Here is a 23,179-nt window from a genome sequence, read left to right as displayed (position 1 = left end):
ATCCAGTGCTTTAACATCTGAAAATGTGAGCCTTTATGAGCTGCTAATAGTCTCCTCTGGCATATCTTAGAATCAGTCAGCATTCCCTTCTGGTCATAGAATCTCATGAACACACATATAATCCATGAGGCTGAGACTGGCTTGGGGGCTTGGGAGCCTATGGTAGGTCTTGGTCTGTCAACAGAGCCCAGAGAGACTATCTTTTGAGACACCGAATGCTTTGGTACCTGGCAAGAGCTGGATCACATCCTAGCTCACAGCATGGAGAGCCCATGGCTTGATCACCATTCAGCCCAGTTTACTTACAGTGATTATCAGCATGACCTGGAAACAATTCCACAGTCCTCTTGTGGGGATCCTCCTCCTCGGGGCTCATGTCTTCTGTCTCCCATTGGTTGGACATCTTGAAGAAGCTGCTGCAGCTTCCATAGGCACAGCACTGGTAGGCGTAAGGAACCTCGAGAACTCTGCAGAGGGGGAAAGCAGAACTTTTAGGTGCATCACCTCCATGACCTGACTCTCCATTGCTTTGCACTGTTTGCTTAACTTCCATATGGAACAAAGCCAGTCTATCAGGTGATGGAGCAGGACTTCGCTCTGGTGTCACGGAGGACAGAATGTGGGCCCATGTCACCCCACAGTGCCTCTGCACTGCCCACTTTTGATGCTAAAGACACTGTCGGGCAATAGGATGTTGTCAAACAACAGGTTTGGAAACTGCAGTAAAGTTCCTGGATATTCCTAAAACCTTTCTGCAGTTCTCCCTAGGCTGGATTAGCCTCTTTTTCCTATCCCCTCTGGCAATACGCCCTCTGCTTTTGCACTCTTCACTTTTGAAAGCCATTTTTTGCTGGGCATCCTTTCTTTTGTTTAAAGTGAGAAGCTTCCCAAGAGCTCGAGTGAGGGCAAGGTCCTGCTTGCTTGTTGCTGAAGGTCAGAGAGGCACCTCCAAACTCCAGTTCCAAGAGCGTGGCTCACCCCTGCCAGCTCAGGCAGGGAGATCTCAGGTCTCTGGAGTGCAGCAAGTTATTTCAGTAAGCCTGATTTCTGCTTGGAAGTCAAATTGTCGGTTGTTAATTAGAGCATGTGTTTCAAGGTTAATTAAATAGCAGCTGATGATCAGCTGGATGAATACCAGCCTATCAGTCAGCAGCTGCCTGTTCTTCAAAGGCTACAAGCTCCTGCTCCGTTGCTGGGAGTCAGGAGGACTGCTGGTGGAGGCAAAGGGACCTCAGGTTTTCCAGACAATTAAGGTTCTTCTGACGAGATCAGTAAATATGGTGAAACTTTAGATTCTAAAAATATGCTTTTGTTTTAAGTTCCCAAACATTTCTGGCTGAGCCCTGGGAGGCTATGGAAACTCTGTAGACAAGCTTGCTTCCTGCTGTAAGCTCCAAATTAAACCCTCCTATTGCAAGGTGATGGGGAGGTGCAGAACCTCCCAGGATGGCTAAGAACTGTTCTCAGAGGATCCCTCCAGACATATGCCCCAAGAATAGGTCTGTTTAATGGCAGTACCCCAAAGGTTGGGAATGTTATTGGGTCCATCACCTGCCATGGCTCAATAACCACTCCTGCAGACTCAGTCTTTTAGGTACAAATCCAAATCAGTTCCACTGGTGTCAATGGAATTAAGTTTAGAGGAGGAACAGCCCTTGAAATGCCCAACTGGACCCGCTGTGCACAAGGGACTGCCATCCTGGGGGTGGAAAGCCCTCCAGAAGCTTCTTGGATCCCCTGCCATTTGGAAACCAGCCGTGCAGCAGAACCCAACTATGATAAGTCAAAAGCATCAGAAGAGAAAGCCCTGCGGGCACCACAGCTGAGGCAGACTGAAGTGAGAGCCACACTTTGCATCAGGCCTGAGCTCCTAAGCCCAATGTTGGTGCAGTTCCCTGTGACCCCACCAGTGAGTGTCTAAATTGGAGAAGCTCTGCCCTTGGGAATGAGTGGGAGCATCAGCTCATGCATCCTTGGCTCCAAGGAAGCTACCCTGGGAGACCCAAGCAAGAGATGGCTTCACTTGAGGGGCATTTGAGTCATCTGGACCATGGGGGGCTCAGCTTAAGGGCAGAGGACGTGCTGGACACCCACTGCTACGGGAGGGTCAGGAGAGCCAGAGCCTGCAGCGTGGCTCTCCAAGCCTTCTGCAGCCTCATTTTGCTTGGTTTGACCCCTTCAGGCTCCTCATTAATCCGTAGCAGACCAGACACGGCCACACAAACAGAGTTTACTGAAGGAAAGCTGGATGTCATTAGCTAGGACTGGCTTCTGGGAATGTTTTCCATTGAAGGGAGCCCTGAGCTGGGCCTGCTCCATGCTTTCCACTTGTGTGTGTGTTTGGGTGGGGGCCGATGGGCCTCGGAGCATCACTGCTCTCCCATGGAAGACTTTAAAAGATGAGGTGCATTAGCAGCAGATGAAGCTTCCTCAACCTATTGGCCTGAAAGGATGGAGGAAAGCACGAGATAAACAAGGAAAGCAGGAGACTGATTGCTATAAGCAAAGACAGGCTGTGCTGAGAGCCAGAAGTGAGAGAGTCAACACCACCACTACCTCATTTTGGGGAAGCTCTCCTTGGTGAAGGGCTCAGAGAGAGCTGGGTTGCCTTGGAGCTTCAGATGGGTCAGTCCACCCAAACCATCCAGAGGCAGCGTCACCAGCCGGTTATCAGTCAAGTCCCTGGTGAAGGGAAAGCAGAGAGGGAGATTGTGGTCAGGGTTTTGCTCCTAGTTGTATCTCAGGCAAGCAGAGATACAACTGCCTGCCTGGATTACTCCCTCTGCTGGGGTGCTGAAATGGGACGTGGTGCTGCACAGGGACCAGGATCCTCCAGAGATAAACGGATTGATACTGCAACCCCTGGGGAAAATGAGGGGCAGGGGCTAACGTTCACATTGAGAGCTCTGGATAGTATCTACCTCCCTGTGCATGTCTCTCTCCTGTGCATCTCTTCCCTCACCACCTCCCCCATAACAGGTCAGGTATGACTGCAGCTCCCAGCCCATAAAATACCCAAAGACCACAGTGAAGGGGCTGAGGACTGGGGCCCCGTCTAGAGCCAGCAAAGGTAGTTTGCAATACTCTTGCCAAAATGGTGTGTCTTGCTGCTCCTTCAGCATCTAAAGCAGGTATGAAAGCATCAGAAAGTGGAGGTTTAAGTGTTCGGGGTGAACACTTAAAGATGGTAAAGATGGTCCCTCCTCCATTTTCATCATCCCCTTAGTATTGGTAGGAAACCTTGGGGTTTGGTCTGCCCATGTCAGTGCTGAGACACGCACAGCAGCCTTCTGATATCCAAATGCCAGGTATCCCTGGGGATAGCTGAGCTCCTCAGATACCTGCTGTCCATAGCCCACTGTGAAAGAAATATCACTGCAACTTACAGCTTGGTGAGCGAGTGCAGGGTCACGAAGGCTTCAGGGTGAATAAACTGGATGTGATTCCAGCTCAGGTCTCTGCAAGGCAAGGACAAGGTAAGAGGGGTGAAGTGAAGGGGCAGTGAAGCTGCCGACACCCCCCTGGTAAACAGGCTCGATGTGAGCAAATGTGGGATCTGTGGCCTCTTGGTCAGCAGCGAGCTCTGTCTCGTTGCAGCTCCCTGGAGACAAATATGTTTGGGTCTATACATGGGTGGTTTCTAACAAAGGGCACAAGAGTTTGCCTTGCAAGATCTCCTCTGCTGAGACCAACAGGAAAGGTTCCTTCGGGTTAATTTCTGTAAATCTGAGGGGTTATGCTAACATGCTAAACCTCAGAACAGCAGACAGGTCATGCTGCAGTGCCAGAGCATCCCTGATGTGCTCACAGCGCTGGGTTCCCAGCATGGGCAGATATGGTCAGGGACTGTATGAATGTGAACCAAGGTCATCTGAGAGTGTCTCTTGTCATATACAGTTGGCTTGAACACACTGAGGCTCCTCAGTGAGCTCTGCTTCCACCTGAGCTGGGGAGCTCGACACCCTCTGTCAGCAGCAGCGAAGAACCAGCAGATCAAGAAGCATTTTTTTCTCCTAAGGCTGACTACAGGCAAAGCCTCCTGCGTCTATCTTCATCTTTCCAGATCTGAAGGGAGCTGGAGATACCTGCCCAGGTGTGTGTGCGTCCCACTGCAAAATGCTGAAGATGGGTGAGACGGATCCTTCCCATAGGGATGCAGAGAACACCCAAAGGCAAATGCTGGAGCTTGCATGCTCAGCTGTAAAAAAACCTTCCATGCAATTCAATTCCCATCCTAACAGAGCAGTAAATAGAGACCATCAGCACTTTGAGGGCTCTTCTCACGTGTACACGGAGAATCACAGCCTGTGGAGCCTTGCTAGCTTCTCAAAGGGGATGTTCTGCATGGGTGTCCAGGAATGCACAGCCTAGGACTTTTTTTTTTCACAACCCCCTGCCGTGAGTCCATGTCTTTGTGGGCATCCAGGAGTCAGTTGTCCCTAAGATGTGCTGTGCATTATACGAGTTGCAGCGTGTGCTCAGAGCAGTTGATGTGGAGTGTCCCCATGTGTGGGCACTGAGGTTGGCAGGTAATGAGGTTATTTAAAGAGGGGTGTCTGCGTGCAGAAGGGCAGTGAGAGGGAAGGTTTTTGTGCCCTGTTCTTCCGTAAGGAGACGTGGGAGAGGGACTGGACAGCAAAGCCTCCCAGCAGAGGCCGAGGGAGTGGGGTTGGGAAACGCTTCATCAGCCTGGCTGGGTGCTCACAGCTCCCCTTCCTCCAGCAAAAAGTCCAGTTGTTCCCTGCTGTACTTACATGGAGCGCAGGGCCATCAGCTGCACAAAGGTGTCTGCTCTGATTTCATGGATCCTGTTGTTCTGGAGACCGCTGAAAAAACAGAAGCTGGTCTGAGAAAGCAGCATTCACACTTCGTAGGGATTGTTGTCACAGGACAGCAGACACAAACTGTCACAGTGGAAGCTGTCATCTGAGCTTGGGAGATCTTACTCTTACTCTTAGCCTTCAAGGGGTAAACAGGATGATCAACAGAACAGCTTAAAGTGGGCAGCTCCAGTGCTCAGACAGCCTCTGCTTTTGATGCCATCACAGCACAGTAAAGTACCGTTGATGTGTAGTGGTTAAATGTGCCCCGTTATCTACAAAACCATGCTCTGTTTCACCCTCAGCCTGCAGACTGCTTTTGAAGTGATATTCAGTGCTGTCACCTTCTAGTTCTGTTTGCTGTGGCTGGGACCTCTGAAAAGAGCTCAGTTAATGAAGCTCCTGTGCACAGGGGATGTATTTGTATCCCGTGCTTGCGCAGGGGGAAAGAGGGGAGCTCTGGTCCACTTGCACCCACATAGTGAGTTGCAACGCTCAGCTTTCCGAGTGCTTGGTGAAGGCTGAGTTTTGAGTGTGGGGCTGCCTCTCACCCCAAAAGAGCCCTTCTCCCCAGAGTGAGGTGCACGAGGGCATCTCATTACTCACAGCTCCTCCAGCCGCTGGCACCGGTGGAAACTGGGCAGGTCTTCGATGTGGTTATGTGAGAGCTCTCTGCAGGGGAAGGACCAGTACAGCAGTGTTAGGAGACCAAAAGCGAGTGCCCCTGATCCCTCCCTTGGAAAGCAGATATTGCTGGAGACGGGGGTGACCTGGCTTCCATTTGCACAGATACAGACAGCAGTGACCCCCGGTGAGGGGACTCTCCACTCGGCACACACATGGTGCTTGCTCTGAGTGTCTTTGTGCAAGGCAAGGACTGGTGCAAGCCTCATGCCCTGGTGGTAGCTCTTACAGCCCCCATGCAAGATGTCTGCAGAAGATCTGCAGAGTGGGGTGAGGAGTAGGAGGCCAGAAATGTGGCATTAACGCTCTCATCTGTGCTCAGAGGTGTCACTGTCAACGTGGGGAGCGCAGCGAGAACCACCTCTGCGGGGACAGAAGGCCAACGCATTTCAAAGGCAAGAGAGAGATAAACATGCACAAACACTGGCCCACGTACTCTCCCAGTTCTGAAAGCAATGCAATTAATGTCAGCAAAACTAACTGGGGAAAAAAGGATGAGGAGCAAGCTGGGGTGTCCCAGTAAAACTCTCCCACGCGGAGGGGGCAGGCACGAAAAACAGGCTCTGCTCTGAAGCTTGCAAACATAGCTTGCAAACATAAACAGGGTGCCTGGGACCTTGCAGCCTGGCCCATTCCAAAGGCTACACGTTCGTGGTAAGATGACCACTGAGTTGGTCCTGATGTCTAAAGGTGAGAGAACTTCCCTAAATGGACAGCTAGAGCCAAAATGCTGTGATCTGCTAAGTTACAGATTGTGTTCGTTTATTTTTATGTTTTCCTCTTGTTTCCAATTTCTGTGATCAAGAATTCGTTCCTGTTGCTTTCCTGGAACAAACTTGTTTTCATTTTCAGCTTGCTTGTATAAAAACTGATGAGAGGCAAGCCTCCTGCTTGCCCTAAGGCTGCAAACTTGTATAAATCTGGCTCATGACTCATTTCCTGAGGATGTCTTCGACTGCAGACAAAGCTGGGATCTCGGGAATGAGGGCTGTGACTCCTGGGAAGGTGCAGGACTCTTTTTGAGATGCTGATTTCATCATGCACCAAGTTAAAGAAAAAAGCACATCCCTCCACTCAGCATCGTTCATTGTTTTGCTAAGCAGGTCGAGCCAAAGCAACTTAAAGACTTTAAGCAAAACCCTGATCTGCCACTGCTGCACCATGTGAGTCCAGAGCATCATGCTGGGATGAAACAAGCAAGCTTCATGTAAAGCTCAAGTTAGTGCCTAAGAAGATGGCGTTTTCTGCATGGAAAAGATAACGGGAATGAGAACCCCAGGGCAGACTTCCAGAGCTGGCCCCCTCCCTTAGCTGGGCAAGAAGCAAGCTGGGTTTTCTGTTACTTACAGGACTCGGAGGCTGGGCAGCTGCTGACACATCCCTCTGGGGAGTAGATGGATGCCTGCCTTGGTCAAGGTCCTAGAGGAGAGGGGGAGAGAGAAGAAATGGTGTTACTGGGAGCCAGCACACAGAGTCTGTGACCCACAAGCCCAGCTTCTGGTCCCAGATGATGGCAGGAGAGACAATATCAATGGGATAATGAAACACCTAGATAGAAACAAAACCTGAAACACCTAGATAGAGACAAAACCTGAAACACCTAGATAGAAACAAAACCGGGCACTGCTGCTGGACCTGGGAAAGGTCAATGTGGCTATAAGAAATTCTGGGATGCTACCAAGTACGGAATTCCCTGCTGTCCTTCACCACCCTGCGGTCAGGTGGCAGTGCCCCGTGTGGCGTGTTCTGCCACCCCAGTTCCCCCTTGTCCAGCCTGGTGATCTTCCTGGAGCCACGGCTGTCTCAGGAATCTGTGCATGGGGGGTGGATGGTGTGTCCCTGTGTCCCCGAGGCAAGGCACGGCCAGATCGTGCTCCTGCCCTGGGGTGCTCAGCTGTGCTCCCACACTGGGCACAGTGTGTGCACCAGTGCCCTAGAGAGGAGAACCATGGGTGGCCAGAGACAGCGTTTGCTCAAGCGCCTCCTCTCCTGGGTCTGGTGGTGTGAGGATGAGACCAGAACAGTTGCAGAAGCCCCCAGCCTGGGTAGCAGATGTTTGCTGCACTGCCAATGCAGAGACGCTGGGTCTCATCAGACCGTGCTGAAGCACTGCACCCAAAGGCTCATTCCTTCACAGATGCAGAAGGGAAGGAAGAGAAAAAATAACTAAAAAAAGGGTTGGAGCACACTCAACAGTAGCGAGAGAGCAACTCACGGAAAGGAAAGCTGCTTTCAGGAGCCACAGGGGTGAAACGAAGCAGAGAGGTGAGTAACCAGGGAGAGGCAGAGCTGAAGACAACCAACTGCACAGCACTGTGAAAGTTGTCCTCGCTGAAACAGCCTGGACCGCCTTGATGGAGGAAGAGCACAAATAGCAGGGTAAAAGGGAGAGAGGTGCCACTCACAAAACTTCTAGGCTGGTGGTGCCTTTAAGGTCTGGGAATTCTCTGATGTCCGTCGCACCATTGAGTGACCTGCAGAGAAATGAAGGTGAAGTGAGGTGGACAGGACCTGGATGCAAGTGGAGCTGCTCAGGGTCCCAGACCTATCAGCCATGGTGGCAAATCTGCTTCCTCACACCCAAACGTGGTGATCAGAGGCCCGGATACAAAGGTCCCCCTCTCATCAGTGCTTCCCTGGTGGCTGGGTGGTGGAGCAGACATCTCACACAGTGCACACGCAGTGAGCTGGAGCTGGGCATTTCTCTTCAAGGGGGTTTGGCAAGCTCGGACCCTCCCCCAAACCACTGACATTCTTGGCATGATCTCTACTCAAATTAAATAGAACCCCCCAGACAATTAGCATGGGGAATGTAAGCAGAGCATCCCACACAAGCCTCCCCGAGCCTATGCATTTGGCTCTAAAGAATGCATGGGTGTTTGAAGGATTTATTTGCCTGAGTGTGTGTTCCTGCAGTGAGAGGCTGTGTGAGGCTTACAAAGAGAGATCCTGAGCTTTCCTCTGCCTCAGTATTTAGTGCTGTGCCACAAGAGGTTAGCTGAAAAGCCACCCAGTCCAACACGGAGTGGTGGTGCCCACCAGATGGTGGTGGTCCTGGAGCAGGCTTAGGGCCACACATATGAAGGAAAGCACTGGCACCACCAGCTGCCCACTAAGATTCTATGTGCCATGGTGTCAGAGCTAAGGCACACATGGTCCTCTGCTTCTCCATCTTATGGAGGAAGCCAGATGCCTTCAGTGTCCTCATGTGTGAGCAGCTACAAAACAGTGTAGGTTCTGCTTGAGCAGTCTGTGGCAGAAGTTGTGGCACTTGTGAGTGTGGTCTTTGCTGGTGCTGATGCAGCCATGGAGACCCTAAATGACTGCAGTGTCTGTCAGCTGTGTTGGGAGGAGGAATGAAATGCTCCCTCCAAAATGCCCTTCTCAAAATGATTCTTCTTCAGCAGAAAACACCTGCAGGGTCTACTCCTTGGCTCATTGCCTTGGGGCTGGCCAGAAGAGTGGCATCATGGTCTTCTATTGGCACAAAGGCTCTAGAAAAGAGGAAGGGGTAAGACCTCCAAGGTGTCCAGCTTGCAGGGCTTGGAGCTTGGATGTGATACCCCTCTGAGGATGTGCTTGATGAACTTACAGAGTGTGGAGCTTTGGTAAGTACTGGAAAGCAGACTGTCCAACAAACTGGATAGGATTGTCATAAAAATGGCTGCAAAGGAAATGAGTAACTGGTCAGATTCTGCTGCGCACGAAGAGAAGATGCTATTACAGGTCAAGAGCCTTGGAGCACCCAGTAGTAAAATATGTAGCAGCTATTGACTATCCCTGTTTTCCAGATAGCCTCAGGCTCTCCAACTAGCCTGTTTTGGCTGAACGTTGGTAAAACTGAGGTCTCCTGCGGGTCCGAAAGGGCTCTTTGGTGTTTTTAAAGATGCAAAGCCTTCCTTCAGCCCTGCTCTAGTGCTGTAACCCTACAACCACCGCAACGATCTGGTGTCCCAGCTCCCTGACACATATAGATACTGCTGGAACTGGCGAGCAGCTTTTCTAAACACAAGGAATAAACACAGGCAGATGTCAACCAGGGCTTAGGAAATCCTGTTCCACACAGCAAGTTTCCATGCAGACCACCCATACATTGTTCCTTCATTGTTATCAGCTTGTACTACAGCAAAGTTCAGCTGCGGAGAAAGGAGAACCCATGGCAAAACTCCTGAGGCATAGCTGAGGAGGAGCTAATTTCAGCTTGCATTGGCCCATATATAACAAATTGCGGTCATGCTGATGACTGTTAGGAATCCCAAGCAAAATTCATCAGGAAATGCCCCTTTCTGGGGGATATAAGGATTTAGAAAACATTGTTTAATTATCTTACATTGTTTGGAGGAGAGGATTCCCAACAAATGCATTCTCTGGAATAGCTTTGATGTTGTTGTTATGAAAACCACTGTTGGGAGAAACAAATATCTCAATATTAATGAATGAGAAAGCCTTGGAGACACCTTGTTTCTTCAGTAAGTTTAAAGGCAGAGAGTCTTCAAAACATATGTAAAATAGGATGTGTAGGCTCTGTTCCAGACGTAGCATCATCCCAGCAAGTGAACAAGGTCTGTCTTTTGGCAGGACAAAGCCTTTGTTCTTCTCTATTTACTCTGTGTACAGCTTGATGCCCTGTATGTAACTCACTGAACCCACCAAGAATACAGAGACTTAAGGGTTTTTGCAGCAGAAGAGAGCTCTATGGCCACAGTCTGATCTCCTGCACATCAAAGACAGCCATGGGATCCTGTGCCCAAGACCAAGGCCAGGCTCTGGGTGATGCCCAGGTTGTTTAATCCCACGTGGCTGTTTGAAATTTGCCTCTTGTACAGTGACAGGCATTTCAAAAGGGTCTTATTCTCATTTTGAATGTCACAGTAATGCTGATTCCTGCTCTGATCAGAGAAATGCCTGAGAATTCTTCCAGTAACGAAAAGATCAGATGGACTTTGAGACCTTCCGATGCAGTGGGAGAATGAAAAGCTCCAGGAGGAGCCTGCTCCAAACCTCATGGGGGAATCTACTATTCCCCTCCACCAGCCTGTTGCAGAGGTTGATGGTGAGGTGATGAGAGCTGATGGAAATTGAGGGGATAAATTACTTCTAAGTGCATGTCAGAGAGGGCTGGAAAAGACAAAAGAAAGGCTTGGCCCGAGCGCTCTCCTCAACTCAGAGCACACGCGATGCTTTTGAAAAGGAATAAATAGAAAATCTCACAGCTCCTGCAGTCGTCCCAGTGTCCTGATGGCCCCAGGGAATTCCAGCAGCTCATTGTAGTTTAGGTCCCTGAAAGACACAGAAAGGAAAAACATTCATTAATGTTGCTGTAGGAACTCAACCGAGTGTATCTGTGCTTTGAAGGAACGGAAACTTGGTCGTTAAGCACAGGAGCCAGGTTTTTCCTACTGTGCAGATCCAGCCAGTGCCTGGAAACAAAATCTCACACATTTCTGCAGCAGGAATATTCCCTGCTAGGAGCACTGTGAGGAGAGAGCCTGTCCAAGCCATGGTTGGACTCCTTGCCCCCAAGCCCCTCCTTGCCCACTGCTGGACTGTGCTGCTGCTTCACATCTTCAGAGTGCCCCATTCCCACTCCCAGGAACTCACTCCCAGGGGCTTTGGCTGTGAGTCATTTTTCCTGCTTTTCCAGGTCAAAATGGGACTTCATGAAGGACAAGAAAGACAAGTGAGGATTCAGCTGTGTGGGCCTCGTGAAAGGGCTTCTCTGGGCACCCTTGCCCTGCGGTGCAGAGGGGACATGGGACCATTCCCTTGGTGCTTGTCCTGAGGACACCAGATCTCCCTGTCACTGGGACATGCTGTGACTGGAACAAGTATGGCTATGGGAAGGCCTAGGTCTTCTTTTGATGGTTGGGGTGAACCCTGCACTGCAAACTGTAAGCTAAAGGTGGAAGTAATGTGCAAGAGCATTAAGATTAATCTGCAGTATAATAAATTAAGCAAAATATAATACGCTGGTCATAATGATGAGTCCAGCATTTATTTGCTCTGACCTGGCAACCAGAAGAGACATTTGAGCCTGAATAAAACTTCACGAGATGCATTTGTTCTCCAAGGATGGGCTGGTACCTCTGGAAAAGGGTTTATTTGAGCTGTGGGGCACTGCTGGCAGCATGGGAGGAGCAGTCCTCTGAAGGTACCAATCCTGCTGTTGACTAGGGGGGCCCATGGAGACTGGCTGGGCTTTAGATGGGTGTCAGTCCTCCTCTAGCATGGCCAACACTGGTTGGAAGACACTTCCAGCTGCAATGGTAACATGTGGCCCCATCCTGGCCGTCCCACCGACCAAGACACTGAAAACCCAAGTGACTGCTTCCTACCTGCAAGAAACTCGCTCAGTTTTAAGTGGTAGATACTTTGGAACATGAGTGTAATTACTGGCTCCTGGAGATTACTGTATAATTACACTTAATGGACCTCAAAGTAATTACCATGTAACCTGGATTGTGGTTTACGGAACAGAAATAACCATGTATTTACACAGCAATGAGTTGCTGCCCAATTACCTTGTAATTCTCATCCTCTGGGCCCAGCCGTGGTAATTACACTATGGTCTCTCTTGCCCACCCTCCCCCCCCTTTACATAGTCTTCTCCTTTACCAGGGTTCCTGCTTGGGAATGACTCCACAGCACCATCTTGGCTTTGCCCTGTAGGTATTTACACAGTAAATCAACCAAGTGAGTCTCTCCAAATTGGTCTTCCCTTGCGCCTTCCAGGACTCCAGGCTTATATGACTTATATCCTAGGGAATACTTATCAGGAAATTACTACGTAGGTGACAAAACCGGAAATAAAACAGGGAATGAGGTTGTCTGGGATGGATTTTATCTTGTGTAGCTCTGACAAGGTCCATATCAGACCTGGATACTGGATTCCCCAGGGGATGCGGCAGGTCCTGCTGTGGAACCCCCACCCCAAGGGCTATTTAATCTCCTCCGGTCACAGAGGGACTCTGGCTGCCTGCACTAAGTGTATTTGAGGGAATGAATCCTGCTCCTGTAGGACCTGCCTCTCAAGGTGTGGAAAGGGTTCACGTAGTCTAGTGCGTGCCAGTGCTGGCAGTCAGCAGGGGAGGAGCACAGGGCTCTCCACCGTGTCCAGCCTGCAATGCACTGACAGAGTGCCAGGATGTGAAGTTGTTGTGCATGTTGCCAGGGCCCAGCAGCGGAACAGGAGCAATGCAAGGAGCACAGGGCTCTCCACCGTGTCCAGCCTACAACGCACTGACAGAGTGCCAGGATGTGAAGCTGTTGTGCATGTTGCCAGGGCCCAGGAGTGGAACAGGAGCAATGTGTCCCCTCCTCATGTCAACTTACAGATAGGACAGCTCTGCAGCTTCTGAAGAGCTTGCTCTGACACACTCAATTCTCATCTGGGTCCAAGCAAATCAGTGACTTTTCCCAATCTTCTCTGCTTGAGCCCAGCATTAACGGTGATGGGGCTGCACAGCCTGTTCCTTCCACTTCCAAGCAGCACCAGAAAGGTCCCATTTCAGGTGAGAGTGATGAAGCAGGAGGGGCCTCCTGGCCAGCTCCTTTTGAAATGCCTTCTTCGTTATCTGAAGATCCAGGTGCCTCTAACCAAGTTAGTGCTTATCGTGTTTTAAATGACACCTTAGTTTTTCTGGATACATCTATAGTGAAAGGTTTCCAAAGCTGCTGCTGCTGCAGTAGTCTTTGCAGCAAGAACTGAACTAAAGCATTGGAAGAACTTGGCAGTAGGTGCAGTTTAGCTTATGCCAGTGTTTCAGAGCTCCAAACTCCAGAAATTATTGTTTTCTGCCACTATAATGCTAAAGACATACTTATCTATGCATTTTTGAGAGAGAAAACATCTGGAGTAATCATCAGTGACTTATCAAGTAGAAAAATCTAGGGGTAATTCCTGGGGTAATGGTTGGACTTGATGATCTTGAAGGTCTTTTCCAACCTAGCTGTTAAAGAATGAACAGCCCAACACACGACTGCTCATACACCTCACTCTTTGCAAGGCGATGTAGCTTGTTATCAGCTACTTGGATGCTCTTAGGCAGTTTCTGTCGGTGGTACCTGTCAGGTGTCCATCCCTGTCACAGCTGAGCACCTCACATTGTACAGGCTGTTACGTGGGGGAAGAAGGGGCAGGACTTTTACAAGGCACATCCCTTCGCTGAAGCTCAGGGAGCACAGGAGTGGACTTCCAAAGGGAACGAGTGATTAGAAGTGCAGACAGGACACCGCTGGGCACTTTGAAAGCATCAGTCAAATCCGATTAACCTTCAAATCACTTCACTGAATGAAATCAGAAGGCTTTAGCAGCCTAAGTTGACTGACAGCCCCAGATCTCTATCTGTGCCTAAGGTGTTTAATACCTTTAAAAGTCTCACCCTGCAGGGACTTCCCAGGGTTACAGCGAGGTTTCTCAGCACTGCGGGAAGCTGCAGGGGTCACCCAGGGCTGGGTGTCTGCCTGTGCCCCTTCCCTCCCTTGTACCCCAAACTGGGGGCTTGGGATAAGCCTCTGCGATGCCGAGGGACAGGCCCTGGGGCAGAGGCACTGTGAGCCCCAGGGGATATCAGCCCACGGAGCCACCGATGCTGGGGAAGCTTTGTGCAGGGTTAGGTTTCTCCCCAGCGATACCCGACGTGTCTGCGAGCAGCCGACAGACGGAAAGTGCTGCCCAAGAGGAGACTTGGCTCCCCTGTGATTCACAACAGAGAAAGGGATCTGAGGTCTGGAAGCACAATTATTTACAGGGAATAATTCCCTGTGCTGTAATATTTGCTCCTGTCTCTCTAAAAATGCGTTTCCTTTCCAGCCCCTGCCTCTTCCAGGCAGGCTGGTCTTTCATCAGCAGATGAACATGTTGTTTGTGCCTCCATGTGTGTGCAAGTATGTACAGGACCAGTGTTTCCTGAGTGAAGACACACCTTTCCCAGCCCTGGCAGCATCTCTGTGCCTCCCTCCCCCTTGTGCTTGACACATACAAAGAGCATTGTGTTCAGCAGCTCCCTCTGGGTAAAAAAGCCATCTTGGAATGCTGGCAAATACTGGGCTTGTTGGAAAGTGGAAATGCAACCAGGTGTAGTCACGCTGCTCCAGCCTGGCTGCCAGCGACCCCGGTCTGCTCAGGGGAGACAATGTGCCTGTGCTCGCTCCTGCCCGCGCTTCCTGGGTTCCGGCAAGGTGAGCCTCTCTCCCAGGGATCAAACCCAGCTGGGATCCTTGCAGCTCCCCTCAGTGATGCTTGTAGCCAACTCCTCTTGATCCACAGCCCTGACTTGCCTCCAGCGCTGCCCCGTGCCAAGCCCTGCGGGTATCAGTGTGTGTGTGTGATCTGGCTGGGGGAGGCTGGGAGAAGCCACTACCTGGGATGGTTCCGAAATGTCTCTTCCCTGCAGTGGGGCAGCTTTCCCCGAAGCTCTGACCCAGACCAGGACACAGGGGTTGCTTTCTTCTCCTTTCTCCTTCATTCCCGGAACCTGAGCCTGGGCTCCGGTTCTAGCAATGACCCAGAAACTGGCTCCAAGCTTCACCATGGGACTGTGGATGTCATTTAGCTGTTTCCACAGGTCATAGAATCACAGAATCACAGGATGGTTTGGGTTGAAGGGACCTTAAAGCTCCTCCAGCTCCAACCCCTGCCCCGGGCAGGGACACCTTCCACTAGAGCAGGTTGCTCCAAGCCCCTGTGTCCAACCTGGCCTTGAACACTGCCAGGGATGGGGCAGCCACAGCTTCTCTGGGCACCCTGTGTCAGCGCCTCAGCACCCTCAGCAGGGCTACATCCATCCCAGACATCCCAGACGTGGTCCCCCAGCTCCCACAGCGCTGGGGTCTGCCCTAAGGCTTTGTGTGTTACGTATGGGGTCTCTGGGTGTGAGTTCTGCCTTCTGCCCTTTTTGGCACACTCAGGAAAGTGGACCCAATGCCAGCATTACCTGGTGGAAGGATGCCAACACACCATGGCCATGCCAAAACAATAGGCAATCCTCTTCATCATCATCATCATCATAAAGAAATAATGGTCATGGCATAAAGAAGCGTTTTCCCCATTATCAGGGGTTTTTGGAAGCAAAATCACCCAGCCAAGATGCTCAGAAATGATCTGCAAGAGAAATGACTATAGAAAAAATCACTTTCCTTGGTTGGGCTCCAAGCTCCAGGCATCACAGTAGGATGTTAAAAGGAGCCTTGTCTGTTCTCTTAGTTAAAATGAAAACCTCTTAAAGGTCACCTGGTCTACCCAAGACACAATGAACTGGCTGGCTCTGCATTGTTGTTATTTCTAGAATGAGCCTATAGCTTCATATTTGGAAGATCTTAACCAACCCTGTTGTTTATTTAGAAATAAAAGTAAATTGACATCAAAGGCACAGTTATTTTGGGCTTTAACTGCCAGGGTGATTTGAAGCTGACAACATGCAGCCTGGAACTATTAATATCTTCAGTCAGACCAAAAGGAGAGAAGGAGGGTAAAGAGTCCCAGGTCAATTTTCTGCCCGTGAGGGATTATTAGTGGTTCCACACAGGAAGCAAAAAGAATTATATAGTACTATAAATTCTTCCATAAGCCACAAAACACCACAAATTTGCAGCTAATAAACCTGAAGATGCAGCAAGATTAGAAGCTGGAGATGGGACATTTGCTGACTGTTTCAGCCCCGGTGTAGTGAGAGATGTCACCATGGTGCCCTGGAGGGAAACTTTGTGCAGCCTCTGATAAGGTCTCGCATTTCCACCTGCCCTGTGCTGGCATCTAATCAAGCTGCCAGTAAATGTAAGTGCTGCTGCTGCTTGTTGTGCTGCTGGTGGCTGGGGCCAAGTCAAGCACAGGGGATGATTTAACTGGTGGTCCGAAAGCCCAAGGGGACAGTTGTGACCATGTAGTTTGACGCCTTGCCTGGCACTGGCCAGACGGCTTAACCCAGATGCCTTATACCAAGGTCATGGCTTGTAGCTGGGCTTGTGGAAGAGCTGCCTGATTAGTCCAGAGTGTGGAAAGTAACTGTACCATTAGGAGCCATGTATTTGTTGTGTAGCATCAGCATAACGCCTGCTCGCCCGCGCAGTGAGCGTGTGCCCTTCCCCAGCACCATCTGGATGATGAGAGGCAGCAAGTGTCTGTAGTAAGTGAAAGGAGCAAAGGGGGATGTGAAAGGACCCAGAGCACGTGTCTGACTCTGGTCAGCCTGGAGCAGTGCACCCATTGCCTAAATGGAGACACACGAGAGGAGGGTGCTCAGATGTGCACAGGAGAGAGAAATAACCTGTCGTGGGATTCCTCTGCCAGGGTTGGTGTTTTAACTCGGGAAACTAATCATGTCCTAGAAGGATCCGGTTTTGGCAAATTATAAGGAGAAGCCAGGCTGTGACACGATGCGATGGAGCAGTGATGGGTCCTCACACCATGGGAAGGTTGTCAGGCGCTGACGGTACCTGATTTATGCCAGGAACAAGCAGTAACCTCTGTACAAGGATTCATCCTGACAGCCTGGCCTGGAAACATCCCAGCCTCTCACTGAAACGGTGCCACACCACTTTACAGCACTTATGTGGCACTGAAAGGTCTATTACCGGGGCAGGGGGGACCTGTCATGCCCTGTCTGCCTGCAGCTGCCAATCCTTCCTCGCACAGCTCTGTTCTCCATTTAAGAATGCAGCAGTGCCCAGAATGTGTCTGTTCCAACCAGTATTTCTGTCTGTTCTCCAACTGAAAAAGGTACCGGATAAAATATGTTTTCAATTCTGTCTGATTTATTTAACAAGGTTGAAATAAGCCTTTGAGAACGGGATCTCGTGGGGGGTCTTGGGAGCACAGGCGCTGCCATGCACATATCATTTACAAGACACAAAAGGAGCTGACCGCAAAGCGGAGCAGCGGGGACTTCGGTCGCTGGGATGCACAGACAATAACCATGGAGCTGATGACTCAAGCAGGGGAGGCACGGAGGAGGCTGCTGCCCTTTGCCAGGCAGGGAAAGAAGGCTCGAGGAAGCCTGGTCTACAGCAGAGCGTTTCCAAACTGCGGGAAGGAAGCTGGGGACGTCTTCCTACCCCCCAAGGTGCACGAGTTGCTGCTGCTCAGCCCCCGTCCCCCTGCAGTGTGTGCGCCTGGATGGAGGGAGCGTGGGGTGGGCACAGAGCTTCTGTGCATCAGCACATCCATGGTGAAAAGACCATAGAATCATAGAATGGTTTGGTTGGAAAGGACCTTAAGATCATCTAGTTCCAACCCCCTGCCATGAGCAGGGACACCACACACTAAACTATGTCACCCAAGGCTCTGTCCAACTTGGCCTTGAACACCTCCAGGGTTGGAGCATTCACAACTTCCTTGGGCAACCTATTCCAGTGCCTCACCACCCTCACTGTGAAGAACTTCTTCCTTAGATCTAACCTAAAGTTCCCCTGTTTAAGTTTAAAGCCATTGAATGCCCACAGCTTCCTCTCCTGCCATTGCTGCTGCCTGCGGTGTTTGTTCCTCCTGCTCATGGGCAGTCAGTTCACCCTCACACGTTTCTGGAAGCAGAGGCTTCCCTTCTCCAGCACGGGCAGCTGCTCTCACTCATCTGCTCTGTGCAAGGGAATGAAGCCCAGTGAAGCCAATGGAGCCAGAAGAGTTGGGGACCCCTGACAGGTCACAGCAAGTCTCTGACACCGCAAGATCAGTGGCTCCAGGGAGCGGGGAGCCAGGCTGGAGAGCTGGCAGGGTGCGAGGAGGGTGCTGTGAGGATTTGGTGGGCAAAGGGAGGATGGGTGGAGGAGGTGAGCCTTGCAGCAGAGCCACCACCCATGCAAAACTGCAGTGACTCCAGAACCACCTTTTCACATGAACTACCTTCAGTTCCTGTCTTTTTCTACTTTATAATCTTGCAAAACATCATGTCTGCTCGGGGTCATGTTCAGCCAAAGTGCAGAGCTCAGCTGGAAGGTCCCTGATGGGATCAGAGCCTGAGCTCCATCAGGAAGGACGCATTTCTGGCAGCTCAGGCTCCTGCACTTGGGAAGGAAGATGCAGCAATCTGGGACCGGTTGGCCCGAGGAGACCACAGGAAGGATGTGTCTGATCCTCATGCTCCTGGGCAGTGTTTTGTGCATTTGCCCGTGTAGTTTTACAGGTGGTTTTCTCTGTTTGGGAATGTCACCTTCCATTTACACGGCGATAAGAGCAGGCAATGAACTTTATAGCTCTATTCTTGGACCAGACTCAGGGACTCACGGAACCAGAGCCCTGAGCTGTGGTCCCTCTCTCCAGAAAGCTACCTGCCCCCTTCCTTTCTGCACCCCCAGCATGTGGGTACCTGAGCCTCTGCCGAAATCCCCTCCTACTCTGGCAGAACAGGGTTGGGACCATAGAGCCAAGCCTCTGCTGAGCTGCACAGGGTGGCTCTGATGAGCTGGAGCTCAGGATGGAACTCAGGGCTGAGGAACATTGGGATGCTGAGGAAGTACCAGAGCAGCTCAGCGCAGCAGATGGGACATCCGTGGAGGAGTCAAAGCCATCAGCTACTTTGGGAATTGCACAAACTTGGATTAGCATCAAGAGACTGCATGAAACATTTCAAATGAGACATGCTGATGGAAACGAATGCACTTGGAGGAACAGCAAAGCCTGCCTGGCCCTAAAAGGGTTAAACAACCCTTCTATGAGCTATGGGGGAGATATTTCCCTCTTCCTTCTTCCTGCTTTCATTGCCCAAGGTGCACTTTGCATTAATTTTCTGTTCTTTTCTTCTCCTGTAGGAAACCCAACTCTCCAGAGGAGTCCGTAGGTTCCAACCCTGCTCTGCATTTCCAGACTAGACTAATTACCCGGATAATAGGGCAGAGCGCTGGGAAAGGCTGTGGTAAGGACATTTCCTGTGAGGCAAGGTTAGGCAGATAGAACGCCCGGAGCCAGAGGGTTTGGATCCAGCCCTTCTGGGAGACGTTTCTAATTTATTAGTGCTATTTTTTGAGAAGAAATTAAAAGGTTTTTAAATGAATGGAGATTTGCTCTTTCCAAGTGATTTATCTCCTTTGTCTGACGAGTGGAGGAGCTGGCAGGGGTGTGGATGGGGAGGGAGAAGTCAGAGAGATAGGAAGCAGTAGGGTCATCTTAGGCGGAGGAGATGGGTGAGGGCTGTGGGGCCTCTCTGAGCTGGTTCCCCACCACATTTGTGTCAGAGATGGGCTGGAGATGCCTGAACAACCAGAAGAGCAGCAGTTTTGGGGCAGATCATTGCTATCTTGGCCATAGCCCTGTGGCCTTCAGCATCATGGGCTGGGCTGGGGGAGCCGTGTTTGTTTCTCATCCCTGCCTTGCCCCAGGAGCCACCTTAGTCCTGCTGCAGGGTGGGGAGACAGGACGCTGCTGGGACACGGTTTTGCTCTCTGCCAACAGGGAGGAGCCCTACCCCCTGTTTTTAGTTCAGCCCAGGCTCCATGTATGTAGGGGACTTGGCCATGTCCATGGACAGGACCACTGGGAGGCCCATAGCTCTTACTTTTGCATTTCTCCCTTTGCTTCACCAGCTCAAGATCAAGCCCTGAGCAGGTGCTGGGGGATATGTGGTGGCTTTTGTTGCAGCCCAGGACACGGGTGGTTTCTGGGCTTGAGCACACACTGAATCCGGCTCATGTTCAGTTTCTCATCAACCAACACCCCCAAGTCCTTCTCCTCAGGCTGCTCCAAATCTTCTCCACCCAACCTGTAGCTGTGCCTGGGGTTGTGCTGACCCAGGTGTAGGACCTTGCACTTGGCTTGGTTGAACTTCATGAGTTGGCACTGGCCACCTCTCAAGTGTGTCCAGGTCATGTCATTGGGAGAGGGCTAAAAACCAGCAGCTTATCACCCTCCTCAACCATCTAATACCTGGTTTCTTCCCACAACCCTGCAGGGTTGCTCTGTGTCATGTCTCAGGCTTATGGGAACTGGTGAGAGAACCTCAGGAGGTTTCAAGGCTATTTCGAAACACTATTGGGACTGTGGCCAGAGCAGCTCCGACTTACTTCCCGCCTGCCTCCCAGGTTTGCTTCCCAGGAGGCTGTGGGGAGGGCTGGAGAACAGCCATGTCTTGCCCTGACAGAGAACCTTTCCTTGGAACCGCCTTCTCAGCCACACGCTGGTGTTTGACCGCTTAAAACCTGGTGGGTGATGAACATCAACCTGCCCCTCACCAGCACGGAGCTGCTCTGTACCCGGCAGAGCTGCAGCTCAATGCAAGGGAAATGCTGAAGTCATTCATCTGGCTTCACTTTACCTCCTTCTAGATTTGCTGCCCTCCTAAAACGTCAGGGCCAAGCCCTGCCCAAGAACAGAGATGCTCCACTGGGACCTGCTTTTGCAGAAAGGATGGGACCTGAAGTAGGGATGTGGTGTGAGTGTGTAAAAGCATCTTGCACACTGCTGAGACCTGCATGGAGAGATGGATGCTGGTTCTCTTCAAGTTTTGGCTGCATTGATAAAACCAGAAGTTTCCCTGTCTAGCTGGATATAAGAAGCAACATTTTCCTTAGGGAAACAGGTTCCTGCACCTAAAACTTCCCAGGCTCTGCTGGAAAGCCCAAATCAACCTGTTTTCCTTTTAACTTCTTCAACTATTGTGCCTGGTTTGTAATCAGCATCTGGCCACAGAGACTCATTTTAGGAACCCTGGAGAAGTTTCGGTCTTCACCGAACTCACCATTGTGCTGTTTTCCAGGAGGTAACACCTACAGGGTAACTGGGAGCACAGTTTGGCCTCCACAAGCCAAGTGCTCTCAACAGAACGTAATCATAATTGGAGTTAAAGGGTATGTGCAGAGCCTGTAATAGTCTCCACATGCACAGGAGCTGAGAGGTGGAAGGTGGATGCAGCTCGAGAAGCTTGGCTGGGCTGTTGCAGCCAAATGCTTGGCTGTTTTTTGCCACCAAGCTTGGCCAGCTGTGGTCAGCAGGACAGATGAGAGCTGGACGTCAACAGGAGGGGGATGGCTCCACTTGCAGGAGCAATGAAAGTCAGTGGCTTGAAATACTTGCTGGCCTGGAGGTGAGAACGAGGCCAAGAGGAGCAAAAGCCACCTCATTGTCTCTTGAGGATGCTCCAGTGTGATCGGATGTGGAGGAGTCTGGAGATCTTGTCCACAGCCCCATGCAGGCAGCTCGTGGAGGATGGGGGCTGTGGGATACTCACATAGAATCATAGAATAGTTAGGGTTGGAAAGGACCTTAAGAAGCCCTTTCCAACAGTAAATTAAGGGGCAGCCACTTCCCTGCAGCCCCATCCTGCTTGGGATGGGCAGCAGGGTAGCTTTAACCACCTTGGCTGAATAATGAGGTTGCTCTGATGCAGGCTGTGATGTTGCTGCATGGTCTGCCTGTGCCTACAGCCCAAACAGGGTTTTCTTCCACCAGCAAGTCCCCTTCTCCCTCCTGCAAATTGCCTGCCTTTGTGCAGCCTGGGTGACACGACTCTGCCTCCTGTACCCACCAGAAATGCCTGGGAGAAAGCTGAGCTGGAACAGTGATGGGGGAGATCTGCGGGTCACCACAGGAGGCAATCCAGCAGGATCCCTTCCTGCACCATCCCTGGCACAGTTCAACCTCTCCCCAGCTGAGCCCTTCTGGGTGGCCCCAGGATGTGCCAGTCTGAAAGTAAGAGACAATACATGTCATGGTCCTGCCCCCCAGGAGCGTGTCGAGGGACCAAGGGCTTGCCTGATGCTTCCACTCTCAAGCCATCACTGCTGCTGGCACCGTGCTGGGTGCAGAAGGGCCCTGTCTCTTTGAATGCTGGCAAGTGTCACCTCTTTTCGCCATGACCCAGACCCCCTAGGTCTCCTTGGCAAGGAGCAAGGGCCTGACTCTGACCCCAAGGCCTGCATGAAGGGACATGTTCTGCACAATTGAAGGCAACAGGCACCTCTTCCAGTCTTTCAGAGCCTTGATTTCTTTGCTTGCTTGCTGATGTTTCCTCCTAGGTCAATGCATGACACGAGACCCAAGTAATTCATACTGCAGCCAAAGGCGTGGTGTGTGCAAGGCAAGACCATCAGATTCAATTCTCTTTGAGCTCAGGGTGACCCATCTGCTGCTAATGAAGATGTGTCCTAGAAGAGAGTTCATTCCTGTTTTTTCTTTCCACCTGCCTCCTGGCAGACTACCTACCCAGCCATGCCAAAAACACGATGCCAAGTGACATGAGAGACCATCTTGAAGAGAGATTCTATGGGTTCTAGAGGATTTTACCAGCCTTGAACTCAAGCTGGCCCCTTGTTTTGGCCGGGTATTTAGGAAGCTTTTGGACCAGGCGAATTGGCGAGGAGGTGGAGGCAGGCATGGACGTCTGTGGATTGCACCAGGATTGCACCCAGAGCCCCCTCACAGACACTCGACCCTCCTGTGCAGCAGTAGCACAGTTAGAGCAGCTTGCACAGGCTCAGGGAGAAAGTCCAGTCTGCCATCACCCCATGGAGCATCATGCCTTGGGCATCTGCTTGCTGGGCTGGTGCCTGGTGAGGAGTGAACGTGCAAGTGGGGCTCTGTCCTGTGGGCAGTGCAGGAGGGGGTGAATAGACACAAACTCTTCAAGATAGACAAGAAAACAGGGGACTCACAGGGTTTCCAAGCTGTGCAGCCCATCGAAGCCGTTGGCTCCCAGGCTTTGGATCCGGTTGTTGTGCAGGTGCCTGTGGACAAAAGAGAGATGGTCAGTGGA

General features: G+C 51.1%; 1 protein-coding gene across 1 annotated transcript in view; it reads right to left on the bottom strand.

Annotated features, from left to right (window-relative positions):
- LGR6 (leucine-rich repeat containing G protein-coupled receptor 6) overlaps window positions 1-23,179 on the bottom strand; it is a 66,089-nt gene that overhangs the window by 5,706 nt on the left and 37,204 nt on the right. The window contains exons 5-15 of the mRNA XM_010023931.1: window positions 23,079-23,150; window positions 10,716-10,784; window positions 9,835-9,906; window positions 9,097-9,168; window positions 7,910-7,978; window positions 6,852-6,923; window positions 5,427-5,492; window positions 4,755-4,826; window positions 3,387-3,458; window positions 2,557-2,682; window positions 307-467 (exon numbers count right to left, since the gene is read on the bottom strand). Of these exons, the coding sequence (XP_010022233.1) occupies window positions 307-467; window positions 2,557-2,682; window positions 3,387-3,458; window positions 4,755-4,826; window positions 5,427-5,492; window positions 6,852-6,923; window positions 7,910-7,978; window positions 9,097-9,168; window positions 9,835-9,906; window positions 10,716-10,784; window positions 23,079-23,150 (923 nt within the window). The remainder of the gene's footprint in view (window positions 1-306; window positions 468-2,556; window positions 2,683-3,386; window positions 3,459-4,754; window positions 4,827-5,426; window positions 5,493-6,851; window positions 6,924-7,909; window positions 7,979-9,096; window positions 9,169-9,834; window positions 9,907-10,715; window positions 10,785-23,078; window positions 23,151-23,179) is intronic.

Source organism: Nestor notabilis, unplaced genomic scaffold, assembly GCF_000696875.1.
Source record: "Nestor notabilis isolate BGI_N333 unplaced genomic scaffold, ASM69687v1 scaffold5981, whole genome shotgun sequence".
Taxonomy (NCBI): Eukaryota; Metazoa; Chordata; class Aves; order Psittaciformes; family Psittacidae; genus Nestor; species Nestor notabilis.
Note: the sequence above shows the minus strand (reverse complement) of the source record. Positions and strands in the feature narration are given on the sequence as shown.